We start from the raw sequence: 23,567 nt of genomic DNA on the forward strand, positions 1-23,567 counted from the left end.
CAGGCAAGAGCCACTGCGCCTGGCCTGACCCTGTCTGTTTTCTTTTCTTTTTCTTTCTTTTTTTTTTTTTTTTTGACAGAGTATCGCTCTGTAGCCCAGGCTGGAGTGTGCAGTGGTGCCATCTTGGCTCACTGCAACCTCCACCCACCAGGTTCAAGCAATTCTCCTGCCTCAGCCTCCTGAGTAGCCAGGATTACAGGCACACCCCACCACTCCTGGCTGATTTTTTGTAATTTTAGTAGAGACGGGGTTTCGCCATGTTGGCCAGGCTGGTCTTGAACTCCTGACCTCAGGTGATCCACCCACCATGGCCTCCCAAAGTGTCAGGATTACAGGTGTGAGCCACTGTGCCCAGCCGACCCTCTTTAAAAAAAGGAAAAAATACTATGCAGTGAGTATTTTGCATGTATTTTCTTATTTCATCTTCGTCTTTTTATCTGATGATATTAAAGGCAGGTGTTAGAGGCTGGATTGCTAAAGCTGACCCAAAGAATGCCTCCCTCAGGGCTGGTTGGTCCCTCTCTCTCAGGCCTCAGTCTTCCCATCTGTACAGTGAGGTGCCTGCAGATCTCTGGGCTCTAAAAATCACAGCTCCATGTTTATCCCTGGCAGAGGAAGGGCCTGGAGTCCTGCTGCTTGCGTCTCTGGGATACGGGAGCAAAGAGCCACGCATCCTCATGGCCCACACAGGCGTCACCTCCAGTCTCTCCTTGGCCTCATCTCCCCAGCGTCCTGGAATGGCATCGGGCTGGCCCAGGGAGCCCCTGTCCTGTGCCTCTCCTTTCCCCTCAGGGGCTGCCAGGCTGACCACCCCCACCGCAGGCCAGGCCTACAATGCCCCAGGGAACGTCCTGACCCTCCCCCAGGGTGGCAGCAGGAAGAAGGAAGAAAGGGGATCCTCTCCAGCTGGCCAGAGAGACAGACCTTCTTGTGCTCATCAACCCTCCAAGAATGCCTGCCCTCCCTCCTTCCCCCAAGGCCTGTCCACAGGGGCTTGAGATCAGCCAGAAAAGTCAGGCAACTTTTCAGGGACTGGGAGCGAGGTCTCCCGGCCGGGCCTGGGTCCAGTCTCTGTGGGCAGTGCAGTGCCGAGCCCCACCCCTCAAGCCATGCCCTGTCCATAGCTCCAGACTTTGACCCTGCTCTCCAGTCCGGGCTGGCGGACAGAGAGCTGGAAACAAGACGCTCCAGAATCAGGAGCTTCCCCTCAGGAAATAGCATCCCGTGTCCCCGCACTGCAGTTGTCTGGTCTCTCCAGCAGTTTGGTACTTCCGGTGAGTGGCAGATGCACCTTTGAGCTGGGGACAGGGGTTGGGAGAGGGGAGAGGCAAAGGATTTCATGTCCTCCCAATGTCAAAGACAGGGCTCAACATTACAGCCTAAGGCAGGTGACAGGAAAGGAGAGATCCAGCCTCTCAAACATCCAGCAGAGAGACCATAGGTAAGTGATTTTTCCCTCCCCAAGCCTGTTTCTTCACCTGGAACATGGGGATCATAACTCCCCTCTTACAGCGTGAGTCTGAGTGTTAAAAGAGGTGGTGCATGTAAAGTGCTTAGAACAGATCTAGGCACATAGCAAGTACTCAAATGGTAGTTATTATTATTTTTGGTGGGGGAGTTGGTAGGCTGGTTCTCAAACTTTTATAGCTTCTGTTCCATTTCAAGGATAAACTCTGCAAATAACAACTTCATGAGAAGTAGCCGTGTGGTGCAACCAGGGAGAACTAATTATGTTCATTCAAATGCCTCATCTCTGGCTTACTGATTTTTTTTAAAAAAAGAAGTCTTTCATATTCTTTGCTATGGGCACATAGCAATCAAAGGCATCAGCTGTCTCAGATTGCCTTCTAGGGGACAAGGGAGGTCCTAGGCAGATAAATGCAAGACTGAAAGACAAGCAGAAAGCATCAAGTGGCAACTGCATGCCAACTGCCTAAATATTTTTTTGGAGCAGTGCAGAAAGCGCCGATAGAACTGGGTTTAGGTGCGAATGCTGTCCCATACTGACTGCGTAACCTTGGGTGGGTGACTTCTCCTCCCTAAACCTCAGTCCCAGCCTCCAGAATGAGGGCGGTAACCTTCCCTACTTCCTAGAGCAGTCGAGAGGATTGAGAGGATTATGTCGGTACTGCATCTACATATGTCTGGCAAGTGGCAGAGACCAAAATACATTGGTTCCCTTCCTGCTCCACACTTACACAGACATTCTAATCACACACACACACACACACACACACACACACAAATATAATAATCCCAGCTGTTTGCATCTTCTGGGATACATACTCCAAGCTTGCTGGGTTGAAGTAATGATGTAAAACAGAGGAGAACGGCAACACTAATAAAAACATCAGCAACAACACGAAAATGTCCAACCGAATAACTAAGCTGGGTGCGTTTAAGTCCAAAAGCTCATTACCTACACGCATGAATGATTTTACCTAAGGCTGGATCTGCCACATCTGACAATCTGTCTCTGGCTTGTCATGAGGACCTCATGCATTTATTTTGCATTTTAAAACACACACACACACACACACACACACACACACACACGTTGCTATAATCAGTGTCAACTTTGACTCATATATTGAATTTTTTTTAAAAAAGATAATTGACTTAGGACTCACACTTTTTTCCTTTTAAATTTTTCTTTTTCTTTTTCTTTTTTTTTTTGACAGAGTTTCACTCTTGTCACCTGGGCTGGAGTGCAATGGCATGATTTCTGCCCACTGCAATCTCCTCCTCCCAGGTTCAAGGGATTCTCCTGCCTCGGCCTCCCAAGTAGCTGGAATTTCAGGCGTGCACCATCATGCCCAGCTAATTTTTTTGTATTTTTGTAGAGACAGGGTTTCACCATATTGGCCAGGCTGGTCTTGAACTCCTGACCTCAAGTGATCTGCCAGCCTCGACCTCCCAAAGTGCTGGAATTAAAGACGTGAGCCACTGTGCCCGGCCTTTTTGATTTTCCATTCTATTCCTACCAACACTCTAAAAATTCCTACAGGCATTTTATTTTATTTTATTTTATCTTATTTTATATTATATTTTATGTTCGAAATGCAGGACTCTGAAGCTTCAGCTGTTCCTATTTACCGGCTTGATTCTCAGATTTTTCAAACCATGTGATTTACTGGCAAGCATGGCATTTAAGCACCTAGGCTTATGAGTCAGGCTGGCCTGGGCTCTGCCTCTCACCACCTGGGTGTCCAGGAGCTGATATTCCAGTGAGGAGACAATAAGGCAAGGAGCTTTGTCAGCTCTCATAAAAGTTTATAGACGAGGTCAGGCGTGATGGCTCACGCCTGTAATCCTAGCACTTTGAGAGTCTGAGGCCAGCAAATCACCTGAGGTCAGAAGTTTGAGACCAGCCTGGAAACATGGTGAAACCTTGTCTCTACTAAAAATACAAAAATTAGCCAGGCATGTTGGTGCATGCCTGTAATCCCAGCTACTCAGGAGGCTGAGGCAAGAGAATCACCTGAACCCGGGAGGCAGAGTCTGCAGTGAGCCGAGATTGTACCATTGCACTCCAGCCTGGGCGACAAGAGTGAAACTCTGTCTCGAAAAAGTAAAAAGTTTATAGATGAGGAAACTGAGGTTCGATTAGGATTAACCAACTCATCCTGGTTTGCCTGGGACTCTGATGCACTGACTTTTAGTCTGAAAGTCTGCATCCTGGGAGGACCCTCAGTCCTGGGCAAGCTGGGGAGGTTGGTCACCCTCACTCAGTCAAGTTGAGCAACTTGCCCAGGGTTACATGGCTGGTGTGTGCCCAAGTCAGGCTGCGAACCTGGGTCTGTCTGACTCTCAGCCTGGGCCATACTGTCTCTTAGATTCTTCACGGAGAATTAGGAAAAATACAGAAAGCCCTTTATTCCTCTGCCTTCTCATTGTTAACATATAAAAATGGTCAAGCGGGCGGGTGCAGTGGCTCACACCTGAAAGCCCAGCGCTTTGGGAGGCTGAGGGGGGAGGATTGCTTGAGCCTAGGAATTGGAGGTGGCAGTGAGCTATGATTGTGCCACTGCACTCCAGCCTGGGTGACAGAGTGAGACCTTGTCTCTTAAAAAAAAGAAAAAAAGTGGTCAGCTCTCCGGAAATTATGCAGACAGTCAAAAAGCCCAGAGAGGGGAATTAACTTAGCCAAGGTCGCACAGCAAGGCAGAAGTGAAGCCAGGTCTGACTCTGCCTTTCTCTTCTCCTCTTTTTTTTTTTGAGGCAGAATTTCGCTCTGTTGCTCAGACTGGAATGCAGTGGTGCGAACTCGACTCGCTGCAACCTCTGCTGCCCAGGTTCAAGCGATTCTCCTGCCTCAGCCTCCCGAGTAGCTGGGATTACAGGCGCGTGCCACCGCGCCTGGCTAATTTTTGTAGTTTTCAGTAGAGATGGGGTTTCACCATCTTGGCCAGACTGGTCTTGAAGTCCTGACCTCGTGATCCACCTGCCTCGGCCTCCCAAGGTATTGGGATTACAGGCGTAAGCCACTGCACCTGGTCCTCCCTCTCTCCTTTTGTTCCTGCAATGTTTTTGTTCTATGTGATTTTTCAAAATGCTAGGAGACAGGAAGGAGGCCACTGTGTGTTGAGGGCCTACTCTGTGCCAGGCATGGTACCGAGAACTTTTGCTAAACTTCTTATTTAATCCTTAAAATGACCCTGTGAGATTGGGATTAACCCTGTTTTGCAGATGAAGAGCTTGTGTCTCCAGAGGCAAAGTATGGGGGAAGAGGGAAGAGAGAAGACCAAGGGTCCCTGAGAGGGGCTGTCCCCTAAGCCCCAGTATCCAAGCTCGGGCTAGAAGCTGGAAGGAGAATTGCCTAGAGGAACGATACCTTTCTGTTTGTTGGTTCTATCTCCAACTTGGCTTCTGAAACCCCAACAGAGTCCAGTTCTTGTGGGCTGGAGCCGTTTTCCCTCCTTTATAAAACTAGGCCATATTAAGAATGTCCCACTGTCCAGGGCCACAGGCCCGAGTTGCCAGGAGCTGAGGTCTGCGGGAGGAGAGTTGTGAGTGAAGAGGAGGGAAAGTTGAATTTGGCTCTTCTGGGCACAAATAATTCTCTTGTTCTGCCTCAGCAGGAGCCTGCAGAATATTTCCCTGCTGTGCGGGCTTAAGTAGCTTCAAGGTTAAAAGCTGGTAGGCCTTCTAAACTTCTCAGGGCCCAATCAGCCCTGTGCCCCAAGGCAGGTGGAGTTCTGTGCTGGAAGACCAAGTTCTGAGGCCAGACACTGCGTCTGTCATGCTCATAGCTGCATTTGCTAGCTGCCAGCCTGGCACATGGTAGGTGTGCATTAAGCATGTGTTGAGTTTACTCAAATTGAAATTAAGTCACAGCTGTACCATTTAACTGGCTGTGTGACTTCAGGTAAGTCACATCACCTCTCTGAACCGCAGTTTCCTCCTCTGTAAGACGGGACTGATAACAGCAGCCCCTACCTCATGAGAGTGTTGGGAGACTTGGATGAATGGATGCTTGTGAAGCACTTAGTGCCGGGGCCAGCTGGCTCACAGTAGGTGCTCCACAAATGTCAGTATATTACTTCTTTTGCATCAGGCAGCTTGTTAAATTTGTTACGTTTGGCATCTTGTTCAATTTCCCATCCATCCCCTCAAGCATAGGTTATTAGAGGTTGAAGCATCTTGCCCAAAGTTAACGGCCAGTAGGTGGCAGAGCTGAGTCCTGAAGCCAGAGCCCATCGCACTAACCACCGGCCTACCCAGCCTACAGTTGGTCGTGCCCTCTGCTGGGTCTTTTCTATTCCCAGCCCAGAAACTGGGTGTCTGGGGACGCTCCCCAGAGAAAGTTGCATCATTCACCAGCCGTGTGACTGTGGCCAAGTCTCCGTCACTTCTCCATACCTCAGTGTTTCCATTTGCAAAACGGGAACAATGATTTCCTTCCTCCTAGGGGCCATCGGGAAGGTCAAATATAAAAAGGGCTTGGTGGTGTCTGGCACCTTCTAAGCCTTCAGTGGATGGTGGCAATGGCGCTAAGGATGATGGAGTTGATGGTGATGATGGTGTGCCTCAACCCTTCCTTCCCACAGGCTGCTGCAATGCGTGTGGTGGTGATTGGAGCAGGAGTCATCGGGCTGTCCACCGCCCTCTGCATCCATGAGCGCTACCACTCAGTCCTGCAGCCACTGGACATAAAGGTCTACGCGGACCGCTTCACCCCACTCACCACCACCGACGTGGCTGCCGGCCTCTGGCAGCCCTACCTTTCTGACCCCAACAACCCACAGGAGGCGTGAGTGAGGGTCACATAGGGTAGCCTGGGGTGCCCATGGACCTAAGTCTGCAGAGGGAGTCAGGGTTCCCATCACCAAGAGCAAGCCCCTTGTGGAAGCTCTGATCTAGCATAAAATAAAGAAAATGCCAGGCGTGGTAGTTCACGCCTTTAATCCTAGCACTTTGGGAGGTCGAGGTGGGAGGATCACTTGAGGCCAGGAGTTCCAGATCAGCCTGGGCAATGTGGTGAAACCCCATCTCTACCAAAAATACAAAAAATTAGCCGGGCATGGTGGCGCACATCTGTAATCCCAGCTACTCGGGAGGCGGAGGCAGGAAAACCATTTGAGCCTAGGAGGTGAAGGTGGCAGTGAGCTGAGATTCCGCCACTGCACTCGTGACAGAGTGAGACTCTGTTTCAAAAAGAAAAAAATAAAGAAAAGATTCATAAATATTAAGCCCCTTGCTCTGTGCCAGATACTAGGAGGCTTTGTCTCGTCTTCCCTAAACTGGGTGCCTGTCAATACCACATGATTGGTGAATCTGGAAAACTTCCTCTGTTTTAATTTATACATTTTTATTTATTTTTTGAGATTGTGTTTCACTCTTGTCGCCCAGACTGGAGTGCAATGGCGTGATCCTGGCTCACTGCATCCTCTGCCTCCCGGGTTCAAGCGATTCTCCTGCCTCTGCTTCCCAAGTAACTGGGATTACAGGCATCTGCCACCACACCTGGCTAATTTTTGTATTTTTAGTAGAGATGGAGTTTCACCATGTTGGCCAGACTGGTCTCGAACTCCTGACCTCAAGTGATCTGCCCACCTTGACCTCCCAAAGTGCTGGGATTACAGGCATGAGCCATCATGCCTTGCCAAATTTTATCTTTTTAAATAGAGATAGGGTCTCACTATGTTGCCCGGGCTGGTCTTGAACTCCTGGGCTCAAGTAATCTGCCCTCCTTGGCCTCCCAAAGTGCTGGGATTACAGGCATGAGCCATCATGCCTTGCCAAATTTTATCTTTTTAAATAGAGATAGGGTCTCACTATGTTGCCCGGGCTGGTCTTGAACTCCTGGGCTCAAGTGATCTGCCCTCCTTGGCCTCCCAAAGTGCTGGGATTACAGGTGTGAGCCCTTGCACCCAGCTGAATCTAGAAAACTTCTAAGTGGGTGAACATCTAAGTGGGTGGATGGATGCACAGATTTATCAAATAAATCGCAAAGGTCATTATGGTAGTTTAGAAACTGCCAGATGGTTCAGCCAACGGAACACCCAATGAATAGCAGCTCAAACAGATTAAAAAAAAATTTTTTTTAAGAGGCATCCTGTCACCCAGGCTGAAGTGCAGTGACATGATCATAGCTCATTGCAGCCTTGACCTCCTGGGCTCAAGCGATCCTCCCACCTCAGCCTCCCAAGTAGCGAGGACACACGTGCATGCTATCATGCCTGGATAATTTTCTTTATTTTTTGTAGAGCCAGGGTCTTCCTATGTTACCCAGGCTTGTCTCAAACTCCTGACCTCAAGTGACCCTCCTGCCTCAGCCTCCTGAAGAGCTGGGATTATAGGCATGAGCCACTGCACCCAGCCAGAATTTTAATTCACACAGCTGTAAAAAACCAATGTTTCTGATCAGTGGGCAGTGATTCAGGGGCCCAGGCTCCTTCCATCTCATGGCTCTGCCGTTTTTCCACGTGCTTTTGAGGTCACCTCAATGTCACCATTCACATGGGCTGGTGACTGCGGAAGGATCATGCAGGACCACACGTGCAGAGTCTTTAGAGTCCCTTGACCAGAAACAAGTCACACGGTCACATTTAGCTGCAAGAGGGTCTAGGAAATGTAGGTGAGCTGTGTGCCCAGGGGGAGGAGGAAAAGTTGTAGGAGCGGCAAGTCGATGTCTGCCACCAGTGTTTACAAGGAGGGGTGCTTGCAGCCAGACTGAACAGTGTGGCAAATAATCCCCAAAGCCAGGTCAAGGACTTCACTGAAACTCATCAGCCATGTAATCCCATGCTGGAGGTGCACTCCATATGGTTATGATGGGGCATCCTTCATTCCCTCTCTTCTTTATTCTATTAATGGGGAAATATTGGAAAATTTAGGAGGGAGAAGACCCTAGGCATTTGGGGAGTTGCAAGAGTGAACGTGGTGGATTTCTGGATTTTGGACACACCCCAAGCTCCTGATCATACCACAGCCCCATGCCAGCTGACCTAAGGTTTTTTGCCCAGCTCAGGGCATTGGGTGATCGAACTCTTCATGACCCTTCCAGGGACTGGAGCCAACAGACCTTTGACTATCTCCTGAGCCATGTCCATTTTCCTAACGCTGAAAACCTGGGCCTGTTCCTAATCTCGGGCTACAACCTCTTCCATGAAGCCATGCCGGTGGGTGAACAGTTCTTGACCATGAGGGATGAGCACCCAGGGCTGGGGTAGTGAGGGTGGGTGCAGCAGAGCCTTAATCACAGATGAGGGCGGGGTGCTTTGAGTCTCGTAGGCAACAGACTCCTGGGTTCAAAACAGGTTGGGTTTAAATTCTATTTTTGCTTTGAAAATTATTTTTGTTTTAAATTTTGCTGTTAAGTTGGCAGAGGACAAAGAATCTTCTGATGCCCAGGGGAAACTAGCCTTTGATTAGCATGGCTAAAATACAAACATGTTCTGCAGTGATGGGCACTTGGTGCTGAAGCCAAAAGGTTTCATGTGCCCCTGAAGGTCCCAAGGCTTTTTATCAAGAAGAAATAAAATACTCATCAAAGTAAAAACTGCCAAAGCATTTATTATGTGCCAGGCCCAGTCCTAACTAATTTACAGCTAGCGACTAATTTAATTCTCTTTATAACCGGGAGGTAAGGGCTGTCCTTATCCTCACTTAATAAATGAGAAAACGGAGGATCCGAGAAATGGAGTAACTTGCCCAAGGCCACAAAGCTTGCCAGTGGCAGAGCTGGGATTTGAACCCAGGCCATCTGTGACTACATGGTGTCCAGTGTGCTAACAGGAACAGCACAGCCCTGGGACGGTTTGCTCAGGCTCCTTGGAGAGGGTGGTCTGGCTCTGTGCCCAGAGCCCCGTGCCAGCTCTCAAGGTTCATTCAACCTTTGGCACTGTGCTAAGGGCTTTATCCACATTATCTGTTACCTTTCATGGGACCAAGAGTATTTTTCTTTTGAGACAGGGTCTCACTGTATTGCCCAGGCTGGAGTGCATTGGCATGATCTCGGCTCACTGCAACCTCCGCTTCCTGGGTTCAAGCCATTCTCCTGTCTCAGCCTCCTGAGTAATTGGGATTACAGGCGCGCACTACCATGCCAGGCTAATTTTTGTATTTTTAAGAGATGGGGTTTCACTATGACGACCAGGCTGGTCTCGAACTCCTGACCTCAAGTGATCTGCCTGCCTTGGCCTCCCAAAGTGCTGGGATTACAGGCATGAACCACTGCACCTGGCCAAGAGTGATTATTAACTCCATGATACAGACAAGGAAACTGAGTCTCAGAGAATTCAAGCAGCAAGTGATGAGCCTGGGGTCTCTGACACTATACTCTGTTGCCTGACACTATGCTCTGTTGCTTTCTCTCATCCCCGGGGACTCTCACTGTTGCTGCTTTCTCTCCCCTATTTCTGACTTTTCCCCTATAACTCACCCTCGGTCTTACTCTTACCCTTACCATAAATAGGGGTTAAGAACATGGACTCTGGAACTAAGCTGTATGGGTTAAAATCCCAACACCACCATTTATTAGCTGTGTGATCTTAGACAAGTTATTTAATCTTTCTAAGCCTCAATTGGTCCATCTGTAAGCTGGGGAAAGAATAGCATCCACCCCAATGGCTTCTTGTGAAGATTAAATGGACCAGTATAAGAAAATGCTTGGAAGAGTGCCTTATATGCACTTAGCATTACATAAGTCTCTGTCATTACCTTTTTTTTTTTTTTTTTTGAGATGAAGTCTCACTCTGTGGCCCAGGCTGGAGTGCAGCGGCACAATCTCGGCTTACTGCAACCTCCAGCTCCCAGATTCAAGCGATTCTCCTGCCTCAATCTCCTGAGTATCTAGGATTACAGGCATGCACCACCATATCTTGCTAATTTTTGTATTATTATTTAGTATAAACAGGGTTTCACCATGTTGGCCAGACTGGTCTGGAGCTCCTGACCTCAGGTGATCCACCCATCTCAGCCTCCCAAAGTGCTGGGATTAAGGTGTGAGCCACCTCGCCTGGCCCATTATCATTATTATTGACTTCCATCCCACCCAGTGCCCCCTTTGTCCTTCCTCTTCAGGACCCTTCCTGGAAGGACACAGTTCTGGGATTTCGGGAGCTGACCCCCAGAGAGCTGGATATGTTCCCAGATTACGGGTGAGTTTATTGTCACAGGCAAAGGGGACTGGGGCCCGACGAGTTAGCAGACCTGTCCAGAAGGCAACAGAGGGTAGAGGCACCAGATTTCCTGTCCTACCCAGGCCCTGGTACCCTGGTCTCCTGGTCCTTGGTCCAGCTCCTTCAGAGAGGCTACCCACTCAAATCTGGCCTTGGGCTGGGAAGGTAAGGGGTATGAAATCACAGATCTCAAGCCCAGAAGCTCCATATCACCATCTTGTTTTGTAGATGAAGATACTGAGTTTCAGAGAGGCTAAGTGACTTCCTAAGGTCACACAGCCAAGTGGCCAAACTGGGATTCCAACCAGTCTGTATGACCCCACACCCCTCCTTTCTTTTCTCTACAGCCTGATGCCTCTCTGGTCTTCTCCTCACCCCACCCCACACCACACCTGAATCCCCTCTACAAATGCACATTCAATCTCCACTTGCATTTTCCAATGTCAGATATGGCCTTTTCTGATAGAAAAATTTTCCTTGCATTGAGCTCAAAACCACTTCCCCCCTTGAACTTCACGTAGTGGTCCTGGCACTACCCTTTGGGCCCACAGAACAACATTGCTCCCACCTCCATTTCACAGCCTTCAAATATAGCTCTGATTTTTACCTTTATTTCCACCTTTTGCCTACTGTGACTCTAGCTATGGCTGGTTCCACACAAGCCTAATTCTGGAGGGAAAGAACTATCTACAGTGGCTGACTGAAAGGTGAGATTTTAAGCTTCACTTTGAAGGAGGTACCTCCCAGAGACCAAGTTGTAGTGGAAGATGGTTCGTGGGCTTCCCTCAGCATGGACTAACCCCCAGGTTTGAAGAATACCCTTAGGCCTGGTATGGGAGCTATCCTTGGTCCTGATCACCACTGGGCACAGAGGCAATGGATCCTGAGCCTAGCTGAGCATCAGAACCACCTGGGCAGCTGTTTACACATGATGTCTATTAACAACCTCTTTCAAATCCCTAATGTTTGTGTAATAGTTTTAGATGTATTCTTTTAAGGTTTCCAGATACGTTTACATCATCTGCAAAACATAAGCTGCCTTTTATTTTTATCTCCCTCTCTTTTTTTTTTTCTTCTCTAACTGCTTTGGCCAATACGTCTAGAACAATGTTATTCATACAGATGATAGTGGATGTCTTTGACTTGTTCCTCATGTTAATAGGAATCTTGCAGTGTTCTAAATTAGCAAACACTCACTTGAGAGATACATTGGTATTTATATTCACATACATTCATATTAAGGGAGATTCCATACTTTTTTTGTGTGTGTGAGATGGAGTCTCGCTCTGTCACCCAGGCTGGAGTGCAGTGGTGCGATCTTGGCTCACTGCAAGCTCTGCCTCCTGGGTTCATGCCATTCTTCTGCCTCAGCCTCCTGAGTAGCTGCGACTACAGGTGCCTGCCACCACCACGCCTGGCTAATTTTTTGTATTTTTAGTAGAGTTGGGTTTTCACCATGTTAGCCAGGATGGTCTCGATCTCCTGATCTCGTAATCCGCCCGCCTCGGCCTCCCAAAATGCTGGGATTACAGGTGTCAGCCACCACGCCCAGCCTGATTCCATACATTTTTTATATATTACTGTTTTTTAAAGATTTTTAGGCCAGGCATGGTGGTTCATACCTGTAATCCTAGCACTTTGAGAGGCCAAGGTGGGCAGATCACTTGAGCCCAGGAGTTCAAGACCAGCCCGGGCAACATGGCAAACCCTGTCTCTACAGAAAAATTCAAAAATCAGCCAGGTATAATGGTGCACACCTGTAGTCACAGCTACTTAGGAGGCTGAGGTGGGAGGATGGCTTTATCCCGGGAAGGAGAGGCTGCAGTGAGCTGTGATCACGCCACTGCACTCCAGCCTAGGTGACAGGGTGAGACCCTGTCTCAAAAAAAAAAAAAAAGATTAAAAAAATATGGAATATATAGTGGCTTTTATCAGATGACCTCAGAAGATTTTTTTTAAATGTAGATTTTAGGACCCCACTCTATACCTGCTGAATTAGAACTTCTGGGATAAGGCTCATAAATTTGCTTTTTTTTTTTTTTTTTTTTTGAGACAAAATCTTACTTTGTCACCCAGGCTGGAGTGGGATGTAGTGGTATGAACACAGCTCACAGCAGCCTCAACTTCCTGGGCTCAAGTGATCCTCCCACCTCAGCCTCCAAAGTAGCTGGGACCACATGCATGTGCCACAATGCCTATCTAATTTTTTAATATTTTTGTAGAGATAGGGTCTCACTATGTTGCCCAGGCTGGTCTCAAACCCCTGGGCTCAAGCAGTCTTCCTGCCTCAGCCTCCCAAAGTGCTGGGATTACAGGCGTGAGCAAACAGGCCTAGCAAAAATTTGCATTTTAAGAAGCTTCCTGGCGATTCTAATTATCAGCCATGTTTGGGAATCGTTGTACTAAGACATGGCTATTTCTCCTAACCTGGGGACACATGACCCTTGTCCAGTCTTTTCCAGGAAAAACATGCCCTCAAGATGTTTTTCTATCTTGAGGAAATGATGGAAATGAGATAGTTCCAAGGGTATGCTTCACCTTCTTTTTGGCTTATTTCCTGTTCTTTGGATGTTTCTAGTGTAATTTCTTTCTTTCTTCTTTTTTTCTTTCTTTTTTTTTTTTTTTTTTTGAGACGGAGTCTTGCTCTGTCACCCAGGCTGGAGTGCAGTGGCGCAATCTCGGCTCACTGCAAGCTCCGCCTCCTGGGTTCATGCCTTTCTCCTGCCTCAGCCTCCTGAGTAGCTTGGAATACAGGCGCCTGCCACCACGTCCGGCTAATTTTTTTTTTTTTTTTTGTATTGTTAGTAGAGACGGGGTTTCACTGTGTTAGCCAGGATGGTCTCAATCTCCTGACCTCGTGATCCGCCCACCTCGGCCTCCCAAAGTACTGGGATTACAGGCGTGAGCCACCGCACCTCACTGTTTCTAGTGTATTTCTAATCGTGATAGATGTTTTTCCTATGGGATGTTTAAAAGGAGGGTGGATGTCCTCAGCCCACCTCCCTCCTCATGCCCGGCTTCTGACAAAGGGGAATTTGGCACTGGTACAACTCTCCCCTTCTCTACTCTGAATCTCATCGCCTTTGCTGTTACAAAGCAATGTGGTGGTCATAGGAAGTGCTCGGGGCTAAGAGGCCTGGGTTTGAGTTCCAACTCCATCATTGACTCACTCTATGGCCTTCAGCAAGGCCCTTCCCCCACTCCATCTGCCCCACAAGGGGCTTGGACCATCTCTGGTTTCTCAAAGGAGATTTTGTGGACCACCAGTCCAGCTAGGTGCTCATGAGCTGATTTGATGACACAGCCATCTTCTCAAGCAGCATCCTGTGCGACTAACGTCCGCAGAAGGTTGTTTGGGAAAGGTCCCTGTGCCACCCTCTTGGTGGGATGGGGCAGATAGCTGAATACTGGGCTTTTTTATGTGTTTGATCATCCCAGGTTAACTGAGAGGGGAGTGAAGTTCTTCCAGCGAAAAGTGGAGTCTTTTGAGGAGGTGAGCTGCAGGGCTGATGCGGTGGATGGGGCAGGGAGAAGAGGGGAGGCCTCTGCTTCTTGCTGCTGAGTCGGTGGCTTCCTTCTCAGGCTCCTAGGGTCCCCACAGGACTGCCCCAGACCCTTGCCCCAGAAGCACTCAGGTATTCTGAAGGAGGAAGTCTCTGCCTTCATGTTGGTAGTGGGAACAAAGGAACACTGGGATCATGGTGGCCATTGGGAGCTGATTTATACCTGAGACTCAATGAGTTTTGGGGCTAGAGAGCTGGCCGCATTTTCTCAGTGTCAGCTGCACTCCAAGGTCAGAACTTGATTGCTTCCTAACCCTACTGACATCTGGGTTGGTCTTTCTGCAAAGTCCAGGCCCTCAGCTGACTCACCTCTAAAGCAGCACCACCACCAATAATAATGATAGGAAAAGCCACCATCTCCAGGCACCAGCAAAAAGAGCTTTACTGTATGGCTTCATTCAATCCCAGCATCTAAAACCCTGCTTGGCACATGGAAGGCACTCCGTACATGTAGCTACTAGTGCTATGTCATGAAGACTAACCTGCTCTGGTCAGGCCCTGATGGACACCGAAGATACATGGTGGACCCAATGCAGTCCTCATTCTCAGTCATTCACTCAGGAACAATAGTAGCGTCTTGCAATGTGTGTGTCCCTTGACTTACTCGTGGTGAGAGTCACTGGGGCTGGGTTGGGCAGCTTAGGGGCTCACGATGCGTGCTTGAGATGAGATCATCTCATCTGTAGACAGAGCTGGGGTTCCAACGTGTCTTCTGCAAATGTCTTGGCAGAGTAGAAGGCAAGAGAATAAAGTTAAAAGGAGTCAGAAGGAGAAAGAGAACTATCTCTGCTTCCTTTCCGACTTCTTTTGGGAGCTTCCAGGAAGATTTCCCTCATCCAAAGAACAGTTTTACAACCACTTTTATACTCAGAGTTGTGCAGGAGCCTCATAACAGCCTATGAACAGCCATGGGCAGCCTCATTTTACAGGGGCAGCCGAGCATTAAGGAGGTAACGAGCCATTTTCAAGGTCACACATCAGATAAATAGCAGTGTGAAAATTTGGAGCCAGGCCCCTCTGATTCCTCATTGAGATCTCTCCCCACTGTTCATCAGGGAATAGACAGATTGAGGGTAGAAGAAAGGGGAAGAGAGAACAGGGGATACCAGGGTCTTCCCCACCTTTCATCCCCCACTACCCTGTTGGTTGCTACCAGGTGGCAAGAGAAGGCGCAGACGTGATTGTCAACTGCACTGGGGTATGGGCTGGGGCGCTACAACCAGACCCCCTGCTGCAGCCAGGCCGGGGGCAGATCATTAAGGTGAGTGTGAGGGTGAGACCCCTGCCTTTTGTTAATAGGAAGATCATTCTGCATGCTTATTTCATCTCTCAAGATCATGGACAAATCAGGAACATCTGTTAGAGGAACCCCCCGGACTGCAGGGAATTGACATGTAAAAAAAACAAACCTGTCCCACCCCCATTGCTCTCCTTCAGGATTTCCTCTTGATCGTGAAGCATGCATGTATGCGCTTGTACCTATGTGGGAGCAGCATATGCCTGTATTGCAATAAAAATAGCAAACATTAGAGTGTTTACCAAGCCCCAGATACGTCCTAAGCACTTTATTGTGTTTATTATTATTATTAATTATTAATTGTGTTATTATGATTATCATTGTTATTATTATTTTTGAGACAGGGTATCACTCCATTGCCCAGGTTAGAGTGCAGTATCTTGATCATGGCTCACTGTAGCCTTGACCTCCCAGGCTCCCACCTTAGCCTACTGAGTAGCTGAGACTACAAGCGCATGCCACCACCATGCTCAGCTAATTTTTTTATTTTTTGTAGAGACAGGATTTCACCATATTGCTCAGGCTGGTCTCAAACTCCTGGGCTCAAGTGATCCCCCCGCCGTGGCCTGTCAAAGTGCTGGGATTACAGGCGTGAGCCACCACGCTCAGCCTATTGTGTTAATTAATTTAGTGATGGCCACAGCCCTTTGAGCTGGGTACTACCATATTGTCATTGTCATCTTACAGATGAAGAAATTGAGGCACAGAGGAGTTAAGTAACAGGCACAAGTTCACACGGTAGTAAGCAGTGCAATTCGGATTGGAATCCAGGCAACCTGGCTTAAGAGCCTGTGCGTGCAAGCATTGTTCCATGCCTCCTCTTGCTGTGTGTGTGCATATGTGTGAGGGTATGTGTGTGTGCATGTATGTGAGTGTGTGTGTATGTGTGAGGGTGTGTGTGCATGTGTGTGAGGGTGTGTGCATATGTGTGATGGTGTATGTGCACATGTGAGGGTGTGTGTGCATGTGTGTGAGGGTGTGTGCATATGTGTGACTGTGTGTGCACGTATGTGAGGGGTGAGTGTGCATGTATGTGAGGGTGTATGTGCATATGTGTGATGGTGTGCGTGCATGCACACCATGTGAGGGTGTGTGTGCATGTGCGTGAAGGTGTGTGCACATGTATGTGAGAGTGTATGTACATGTGTGTGATGGTGTGTGTGTGTGAGGGTATGTGTGCATGTGTGTGAGGGTATGTGTGTGCATGTGTGAGAGGGTGTGTGCATGTATGTAAGGGTGTGTGTGCATGCATGTGTGTGAGGGGTATGTGTGTGGATGCATGTGAGGGTGTGTGTGTGCATGTGTGTGAGGGTGTGTGTCTGAGGGTGTGTGTGTGCATGTGCACCTGTGAGTGTTCATAGGTGTGCAGGTGTGTGTGCTTCTGTGTGTAGGGGTGCGTGTGTGTGTTCCTAATGTGGGCTGATGGGTGTAACAACCAAATGAGTGACTGAGGCGTAAGTCTCAAATCATCGAGGTTTATGGAGCCAGCTTGAGGGCGCACCCAGGAAAAATGCGAGTCACAGATGCACCTGTGACTCCTTTTTCCAAAGAGGTTCTCAGGAGATTTAGTCTTTATACATTTTCTTTTTTAAAAAAAGTGAGAGAAGGGTGTAGCAGCGAGAGAATGATTGCATACTTGTGAGACTTTAGTTAGTGCCCAGTAAATCTACATTTTACATAAGATGAAGGTTTGGGCCAGGCGTGGTGACTCACACCTGTAATCCCAGCACTTTGGGAGGCTGAGGCAGGTGGATCACTAGGTCAGGAGTTCGAGACCAGCCTGGCCAACATGGTGAAACCCCATCTCTACTAAAAATACAAAAAATTAGCTGGATGTGGTGGCAGGTGCCTGTAATCCCAGCTACTCGGGAGGCTGAGGCAGGAGAATCGCTTGAACCCGGGAGGCAGAGGCTGCAGTGAGCCGAGACTACACCACTGCACTCCAGCCTGGCAACAGAGCGAGACTGTCTCAAAAAAAAAAAAAAAAATTGAAGGTTTGAAGAAAAAAGGAATGGAGGAAATTCTGTATCTGGGAAGACAAGCTTGTCATTGATGTTATCAGTGTGGGGTCTGTTGAAAGGGCTGGTTTCTGCTTACCCCTTAGGGAAGAAAGCCTAACTTTGGTCAGGTCATTGAGGGAGGGGATATAATGAGACGTGTCGGACCTCCCTTCCCCCCGCAGCTGTGAACTCAGCTCCAAGGTTTCTCTGGGGCTCCTGGGGCCAAGAGGGGGTCTGTTCAGTCAGTTGGGGGCTTAGAATTTTATTTTTATTTCTCATGTGTATGCATTTACATGTGTGTACTGGTGCTTTTCTTCGGACATGTGGGTGAGGAGAAACAATGCTTCAGGGAGCAGGGGTGGCTGCCAATTAGGGCAGCTCTTCCTGCAAGAGGCAAGCAGTCAGGTGCAGACTTGGGCCATAGTGTCATGAGAGGTCTTATAAGGAATCAGCCTGGCCACTCTTGTCAGGACATCTGGCCACAGAGGGGAGCAAGGGCAGCCACATTGACTCACCTCCACTGATGAGACTTTCCTGCCCTGAATCAACAGGTGGACGCCCCTTGGATGAAGCACTTTATTCTCACCCATGACCCAGAGAGAGGCATCTACAATTCCCCGTACATCATCCCAGGGTAAAATTGGACTGTTCTCAGGCAGAAGAGTGGTCCCCTTCATGCCCTCTTCATGACCCTGCTGCCTCCCCCAAGCTCCTTACTCCCTGCAGTTGTTCCCTTTCAATGTTTTTATGTACTTAGTTATTTTTTATTATGATTTTTTGAGACAGAGTTTCACCCTTATTGCCCAGGCTGGAGTGTAATGGTGCGATCTTGGCTCACTGCAACCTCTGCCTCCCAGGTTCAAGCAATTATCCTGCCTCAGCCTCCCAAGTAGCTGAGATTACAGGTGCCCACCACCACATCCAGCTAATTTTTTGTATTTTTAGTAGAGACAGGGTTTCACCATGTTGGCCAGGCTGGTCTTGAACTCCTGACTCAGGTGATCCACCCACCCTTGCCTCCCAAAGTGCTGGGATTACAGGCATGAGCCACCGTGCCTAGCCCCTTTCAATGTTTTTAGTGAGTTTGAGCTACTGAATCCCTGGGAAGGCAGACTCAGCCTCGACTGAGGTCTACCGTGAACATTCTTTTGGATGACAATAGTGGTGATGCTGGAGACAAAGGCAGTGGATGTAATGTGGTGACACTAAAAGTGGTATGTAGGAGGCTCACGCCTGTAATCCCAGCACTTTGCGAGGCCGATGTGGGAGGATTTCTTGAGCCCAGGAGTTCAAGACCAGCTTGGGCAACATGGCAAGACCCCGTCTCTACAAAAATACAAAAATTAGCCAGGCGTGATGGTGTACGCCTATGGTCCCAGCTATTCGGGAGGCTGAGATGGGAGGATTGCTTGAACCTGGGAGGTTGAGGATGCAGTGAGCCATGTTCACACCACTGTACTCCAGCTTGGGCCACAGAGTGAGACCCCGTCTCAAAAAAAAAAAAAAAAAAGTGGTGTGAATGGCAATAATGGGAGTGGGAATGGGAATGGTGATTGGGGTTGATGGTGACGATAATGTTAACGGTGGAGATGACAATGTCACTGAAACTAGTGGTGGTGTTCATGGGATGACAATATTTTTGATAGCGGAATGGTGGTATTAGGGATAATATTGTATTGATGGGGAAGACAGTGTTCATGGGGGTGGTGATTAGCGTAAGAGTGGCAGAGTGGTGATGTTAATGGAGGTGTCTGGTGCTGATGAGGAGATCAATATTGATGAAGGTGTGATTGGGAGTGAGGATGGTAGCTGGTGCTGATGGAAATGACACTATCAATGATGTTAATATTGTAGCAGAGCTGACAGTCTCAAAGACAATGTTAATAACATGGTTGCACCAACCATGTTGTCTCAATGGCGATGTTACTGGTGTCGTGGAGATGACAATATCAATGGCAATGTTAGTGGTGGTGGTGAAATGATGAATGCAGTTGGTGGTGATGACCTATTAATGATAGTAGCAAAGACAATGTTGTTGATGGAGATGACAACATTGATGGAAGTGGTGATGGAAGAGTTCGTTGTTGGTGTTGATGGTGATGACAGTGGCAATTGAGGTAGTGATGGTGGTGGTGTTAGCAGAGGTGACAAGGTTGATGGTAATGACCTTTATTCATCTCAGAGCCTTCATTTTCCTTCATCCTTGACCCTCCTCATTTGTATCTAGGACCCAGACAGTTACTCTTGGAGGCATCTTCCAGTTGGGAAACTGGAGTGAACTAAACAATATCCAGGACCACAACACCATTTGGGAAGGCTGCTGCAGACTGGAGCCCACACTGAAGGTAAGGTAGGGAGGAGTAGCAGTGCCCTAAACCAAGGTCCTGGGAGCTTGGTAATGAGGACACTTCAGGACGGGAAGATGCCACCGCTGGGATAACTGGGCAAATTAATTCCAGCAAGGGATGTGGAATATAACAGAATTTGATAATGTACAGGGAAGTTCTTGCTATGGGCTAATGAATCCTGTCTGGCCATGGCTGAGAGCCCTTGGTTTTCACATTTGTCTGCGAGTGATGATGAGACTAGTGATGGTGATGAGGATGAGTTGGTACTGATGGTGAGGAAAATGCTGAGAATGGTAATAGTGATGGTGATAAGGTGGTGACAGTTGTTAAAATTATGGTGGTGGCTGATGGTGAGGGTAGTGGTTGATGATGGAATTGGTGGAAAGGTGGAAGCAGTAATGGTAATGATGTTGGTAGCTGATAAAGATGTTGGTGGTAGTGGTGATTGATAAAGATGACTGTGATTATATTAGTGGTGGTGGTGATGAGATTCTAAAAGCTAACTCCCTACTACCTAAAAATGGCAGCAGGAAAAAAAAATCCAGAGATGAGTGATCAGCACTTTTCTTTCCAGAATGCAAGAATTATTGGTGAACGAACTGGCTTAAGGCCAGTACGCCCCCAGATTCGGCTAGAAAGAGAACAGCTTCGCACTGGACCTTCAAACACAGAGGTATGCTCCCATGGCAAGGAAAGTAATGCCCTCTTCCACTCCTCAGATGGCTCTGGCATTTTCAGGGAACAGTCATGTCTGATCTCAGGTTCCACACAGGCTCCATAGCACGCAGGGGCAGTGGTGGCTAATATCCCCTCCTCTATAAATGGGGAAACTGAGGCTCAATGATGGTTAAGGACCTGCTCAAGGTTACATAGAGGGGCAGTGGTGATGTTAATGGAGGTGGTGCTGATGAGATCAATGTTGATAATGGTGTGACTGGGAGTGGGGATGGTAGCTGGTGCTGATGGAAATGACACTATCAAGTATGTTAGTACCACAGCAGAGGTGACGATCTCAAAGGCAGTGTTAGCTGCGCTAACTGTCTCATTGGCAATATTAATGGTGTGGCAGAGATGACAGTATCAATGGCAGTGTTAATGATGGTGGTGAAATGGTGAATGGGGTTGGTTTTCTAAAGTCTGTGGTCAAATAACAGGAAAATGTGTACTTACTGGATGTGTACTTCGTGTCAGACACAGCAGCAAGTTCATTACATGAATGACCTTATTAAATCTCCTCTGGAGCTCTTTGGGATAGGGACAGTTCTCCCTATGCTTCGGATGAGGAAACTGGGGTGAATTAAGAGGTGAAGTCACTTGCCCAAGTCAGACCACTGGTGGAAGGCAGGGCTGGGATGTGATTTGAATTTGACTCCAAGGCTATTTCCAGATATCCATTTTGTGGCTGCCCCATCATCTCTTGCAACTGTTCCAGGGGGTCCCCACCATTCCACCCGGGTGCCAAGAGAAACTCAGGTGGCATCTGGCTTTGCCCAGGACTCTTCGGGAGGCTCCTGAGTCTTCCAGGGCAGAAGAGCTTCATCTATTCTTTCCACTGTCCCTCTCGGACCTGGCCACCTTCTCTCTTGCCTCTCCTAGGTCATCCACAACTATGGCCATGGAGGCTATGGGCTCACCATCCACTGGGGATGTGCCCTGGAGGCAGCCAAGCTCTTTGGGAGAATCCTGGAAGAAAAGAAATTGTCCAGAATGCCACCATCCCACCTCTGAAGACTCCAGTGACTGCTGCCTCCCCCCACAAGAACTCCCTTCTCCCCTCAGCCAATGAATCAATGTGCTCCTTCATAAGCCATTGCTTCTCCCTCACTTCTTTCCTCAAAGAAGCATGAGGTGAGAGAAAGCCACAAATTCAGTGCCTGGAGAAGGGTTCAGCCCAACATGGGGCCCCTCTCATCACGGAAATCCCTCTACCTTCTCTGGGTCTGGCATTATAAAGAACAGATGAGGCTGTCATTCCATGAGTCTTCAGAAGAAAGGACAGCTCAGAAAATCAAAGAGGCCAACTGCCCAGAGCCACAGAAAATGGAGGATAATTGAGGCTAAGTAACCTGATTACAAGTTGTACTAACATATTAAAGGTTCTGAAAAGTCCTGCAGCAAAGACAACTATCTGATGTTGTTTAACCCAGTGCTTGCTAAACCTATCTGGCTATGGAACTCTTTTGCCCAGAGCTCCCATGAATGCCATGACACAAATCTGAGAAAATGCTGGAACAGATTTTGTTGTATCTGTTGTGTTTATTGTAGGAGGTTATACATACAACTGGGGTGTGGAGGGGGCAGAGAGGTGAGGCACTGAACTAGTAACACATGGTGTTTGTTCCACATCTAGAATTCCAAATGGCATCAGCTATTCACCGAGTGGCCCCATGAGCACCACGTAACCTTTGAGGAGGGGCCACTGGAGGGATCATCCCACAAGGAACCCCTTCATAGAGAACTGTTTTAGTCCATTTTCTGTTGCTTATAACAGAATATCTGAAACTGGAGATTTTTTTTTTTTTTTTTTTTTTTGAGACAGGATCTCGCTCTGTCACCCAGGCTGGTGTGCAGTGGCATGATTTTGGCTCACTGCAACCTCCGCCTCCCAGGCTCAAATGATCCTCCCTCCTCAGCCACCCGAGTAGCTGGGACTACAGGCGCTTGCTACCATGCCCAGCTAATTTTGTGTGTGTATGTGTGTGTGTGTGTGTGTGTGTGTGTTTTGTAGAGAGTGTTTTGTAGAGACTGGGTTTGGCCATGTTGTCCAGGCTGGCATTGAACTCCTGGGATCAAGTGATCCTCCTGCCTCAGCCTCCAAAGTGGTGGGATTATAGGCATAAGCCACCATGCCTGGCTGAAACTGTGGAATTTATAGAGAAAAGGAATTTATTTATTACAGTTATAGAGTCTGAGAAGTCCAAGGTTGAGGGGCCACATCTGGCGAGAGCCTTCTCTCTGGCTGGTGCCAAGGTGGGGACTCTCTGCAGAGTCCCAGGGAGGCTCAGGGCATCACGTGGTGAGGGGGCTGATTGTGCTAATGTGCTAGCTCAGCTCTGTCCCTTGTCTTAGAAAGCCACCACTTTCCTTCCCAAGATGACCCATTAATCCATTAACCTAATAACCCATTAATTGATAAATGGATTAATCCATTTATGAGAGCAGCGCTCTTAGGATCCAATCACCTCTTAAAGGTGCCACCTCTTCAAACCACCACTAAGGTGGTGGACTAAGGACTAAGTCTCAACGTGAGTTTTGGCAGGGACGTTTAAGCAATAGCAAGAACTAAACTCACCAAGCATACTCCTTTTTTGGGGGGCAATTTAACATCTCTCTTGTCTTTGGGCTGGCACCCTCTGAAATGACAAACAAGCTCCCAGATGTTTTTGAAAGCCTTAAATGAGCCTAGGAGACCCCTTAGCATCTTCATCCCTAATTACCAGCCTCAGCCTCTGAGGTTGATTTTCACCTGTCTGGGTTTCTGTGAAAGGCCAGAGCCTAGGAAGCCTCATACATCTTGGCCCAGGAGTCCCCTGTGTGCTGTGAAGAGGTCTCAGTTGGCTCCTGCCATGCCATGCCATTTCCATGAGGGCTGTTTCATGAAGCATCTGCCATGATGCTGGCCAAGCCTAGTCGGTGAGAAAGCCGAGATTTAAGGTAGACATCAATCCTAACAACAACAGTTATTATTATTATTATTTTGAGACGGAATCTCACTCTGTCGCCCAGGCTGGAGT

At 48.2% G+C, this 23,567-nt stretch overlaps 1 protein-coding gene and 1 long non-coding RNA gene across 4 annotated transcripts; one reads left to right on the plus strand and one right to left on the minus strand.

Annotated features, from left to right (window-relative positions):
• The first annotated feature begins 1,116 nt into the window (after nt 1-1,116).
• On the plus strand, nt 1,117-22,069 carry DAO (D-amino acid oxidase). Of its 3 annotated transcripts, none has more exons than XM_016924133.4 (12): nt 1,117-1,274; nt 1,360-1,441; nt 6,051-6,253; nt 8,510-8,624; nt 10,528-10,604; nt 11,267-11,332; nt 14,064-14,118; nt 15,345-15,449; nt 18,037-18,119; nt 19,713-19,830; nt 20,408-20,506; nt 21,430-22,069. In XM_016924133.4, exons 3-12 carry the CDS (start codon nt 6,060-6,062, stop codon nt 21,559-21,561), a joined length of 1,044 nt encoding a protein of 347 aa, XP_016779622.3. In that variant the 5' UTR covers nt 1,117-1,274; nt 1,360-1,441; nt 6,051-6,059; the 3' UTR covers nt 21,562-22,069. The 3 variants fall into 3 exon arrangements, with proteins under 3 accessions (XP_016779622.3, XP_016779621.3, XP_016779620.3); XM_016924132.4 differs by having other exon boundaries at nt 1,364-1,441; XM_016924131.4 differs by lacking the exon at nt 1,360-1,441.
• On the minus strand, nt 12,649-21,539 carry LOC134807507 (uncharacterized). Its single transcript, XR_010148147.1, has 2 exons — nt 21,004-21,539; nt 12,649-14,910 (listed from the first exon to the last, which is right to left on the minus strand). It is a non-coding gene; the product is annotated as an uncharacterized LOC134807507 (long non-coding RNA).
• Nucleotides 22,070-23,567: the final 1,498 nt, after the last annotated feature.

The sequence above is a fragment of the Pan troglodytes genome, chromosome 10 (genome assembly GCF_028858775.2).
Source record: "Pan troglodytes isolate AG18354 chromosome 10, NHGRI_mPanTro3-v2.0_pri, whole genome shotgun sequence".
NCBI lineage: Eukaryota > Metazoa > Chordata > Mammalia > Primates > Hominidae > Pan > Pan troglodytes.

Coding starts and splice junctions, on each gene's coding strand:
- DAO (XM_016924133.4), top strand. CDS start 6,060: ATGCGTGTGGTGGTGATTGGAGCAGGAGTCATCGGGCTGTCCACCGCC. Junction 11,333..14,063: donor CTACAGTGGCTGACTGAAAG/GTGAGATTTTAA, acceptor TGATCATCCCAG/GTTAACTGAGAGGGGAGTGA. Junction 19,831..20,407: donor GACTGGAGCCCACACTGAAG/GTAAGGTAGGGA, acceptor TTTTCTTTCCAG/AATGCAAGAATTATTGGTGA.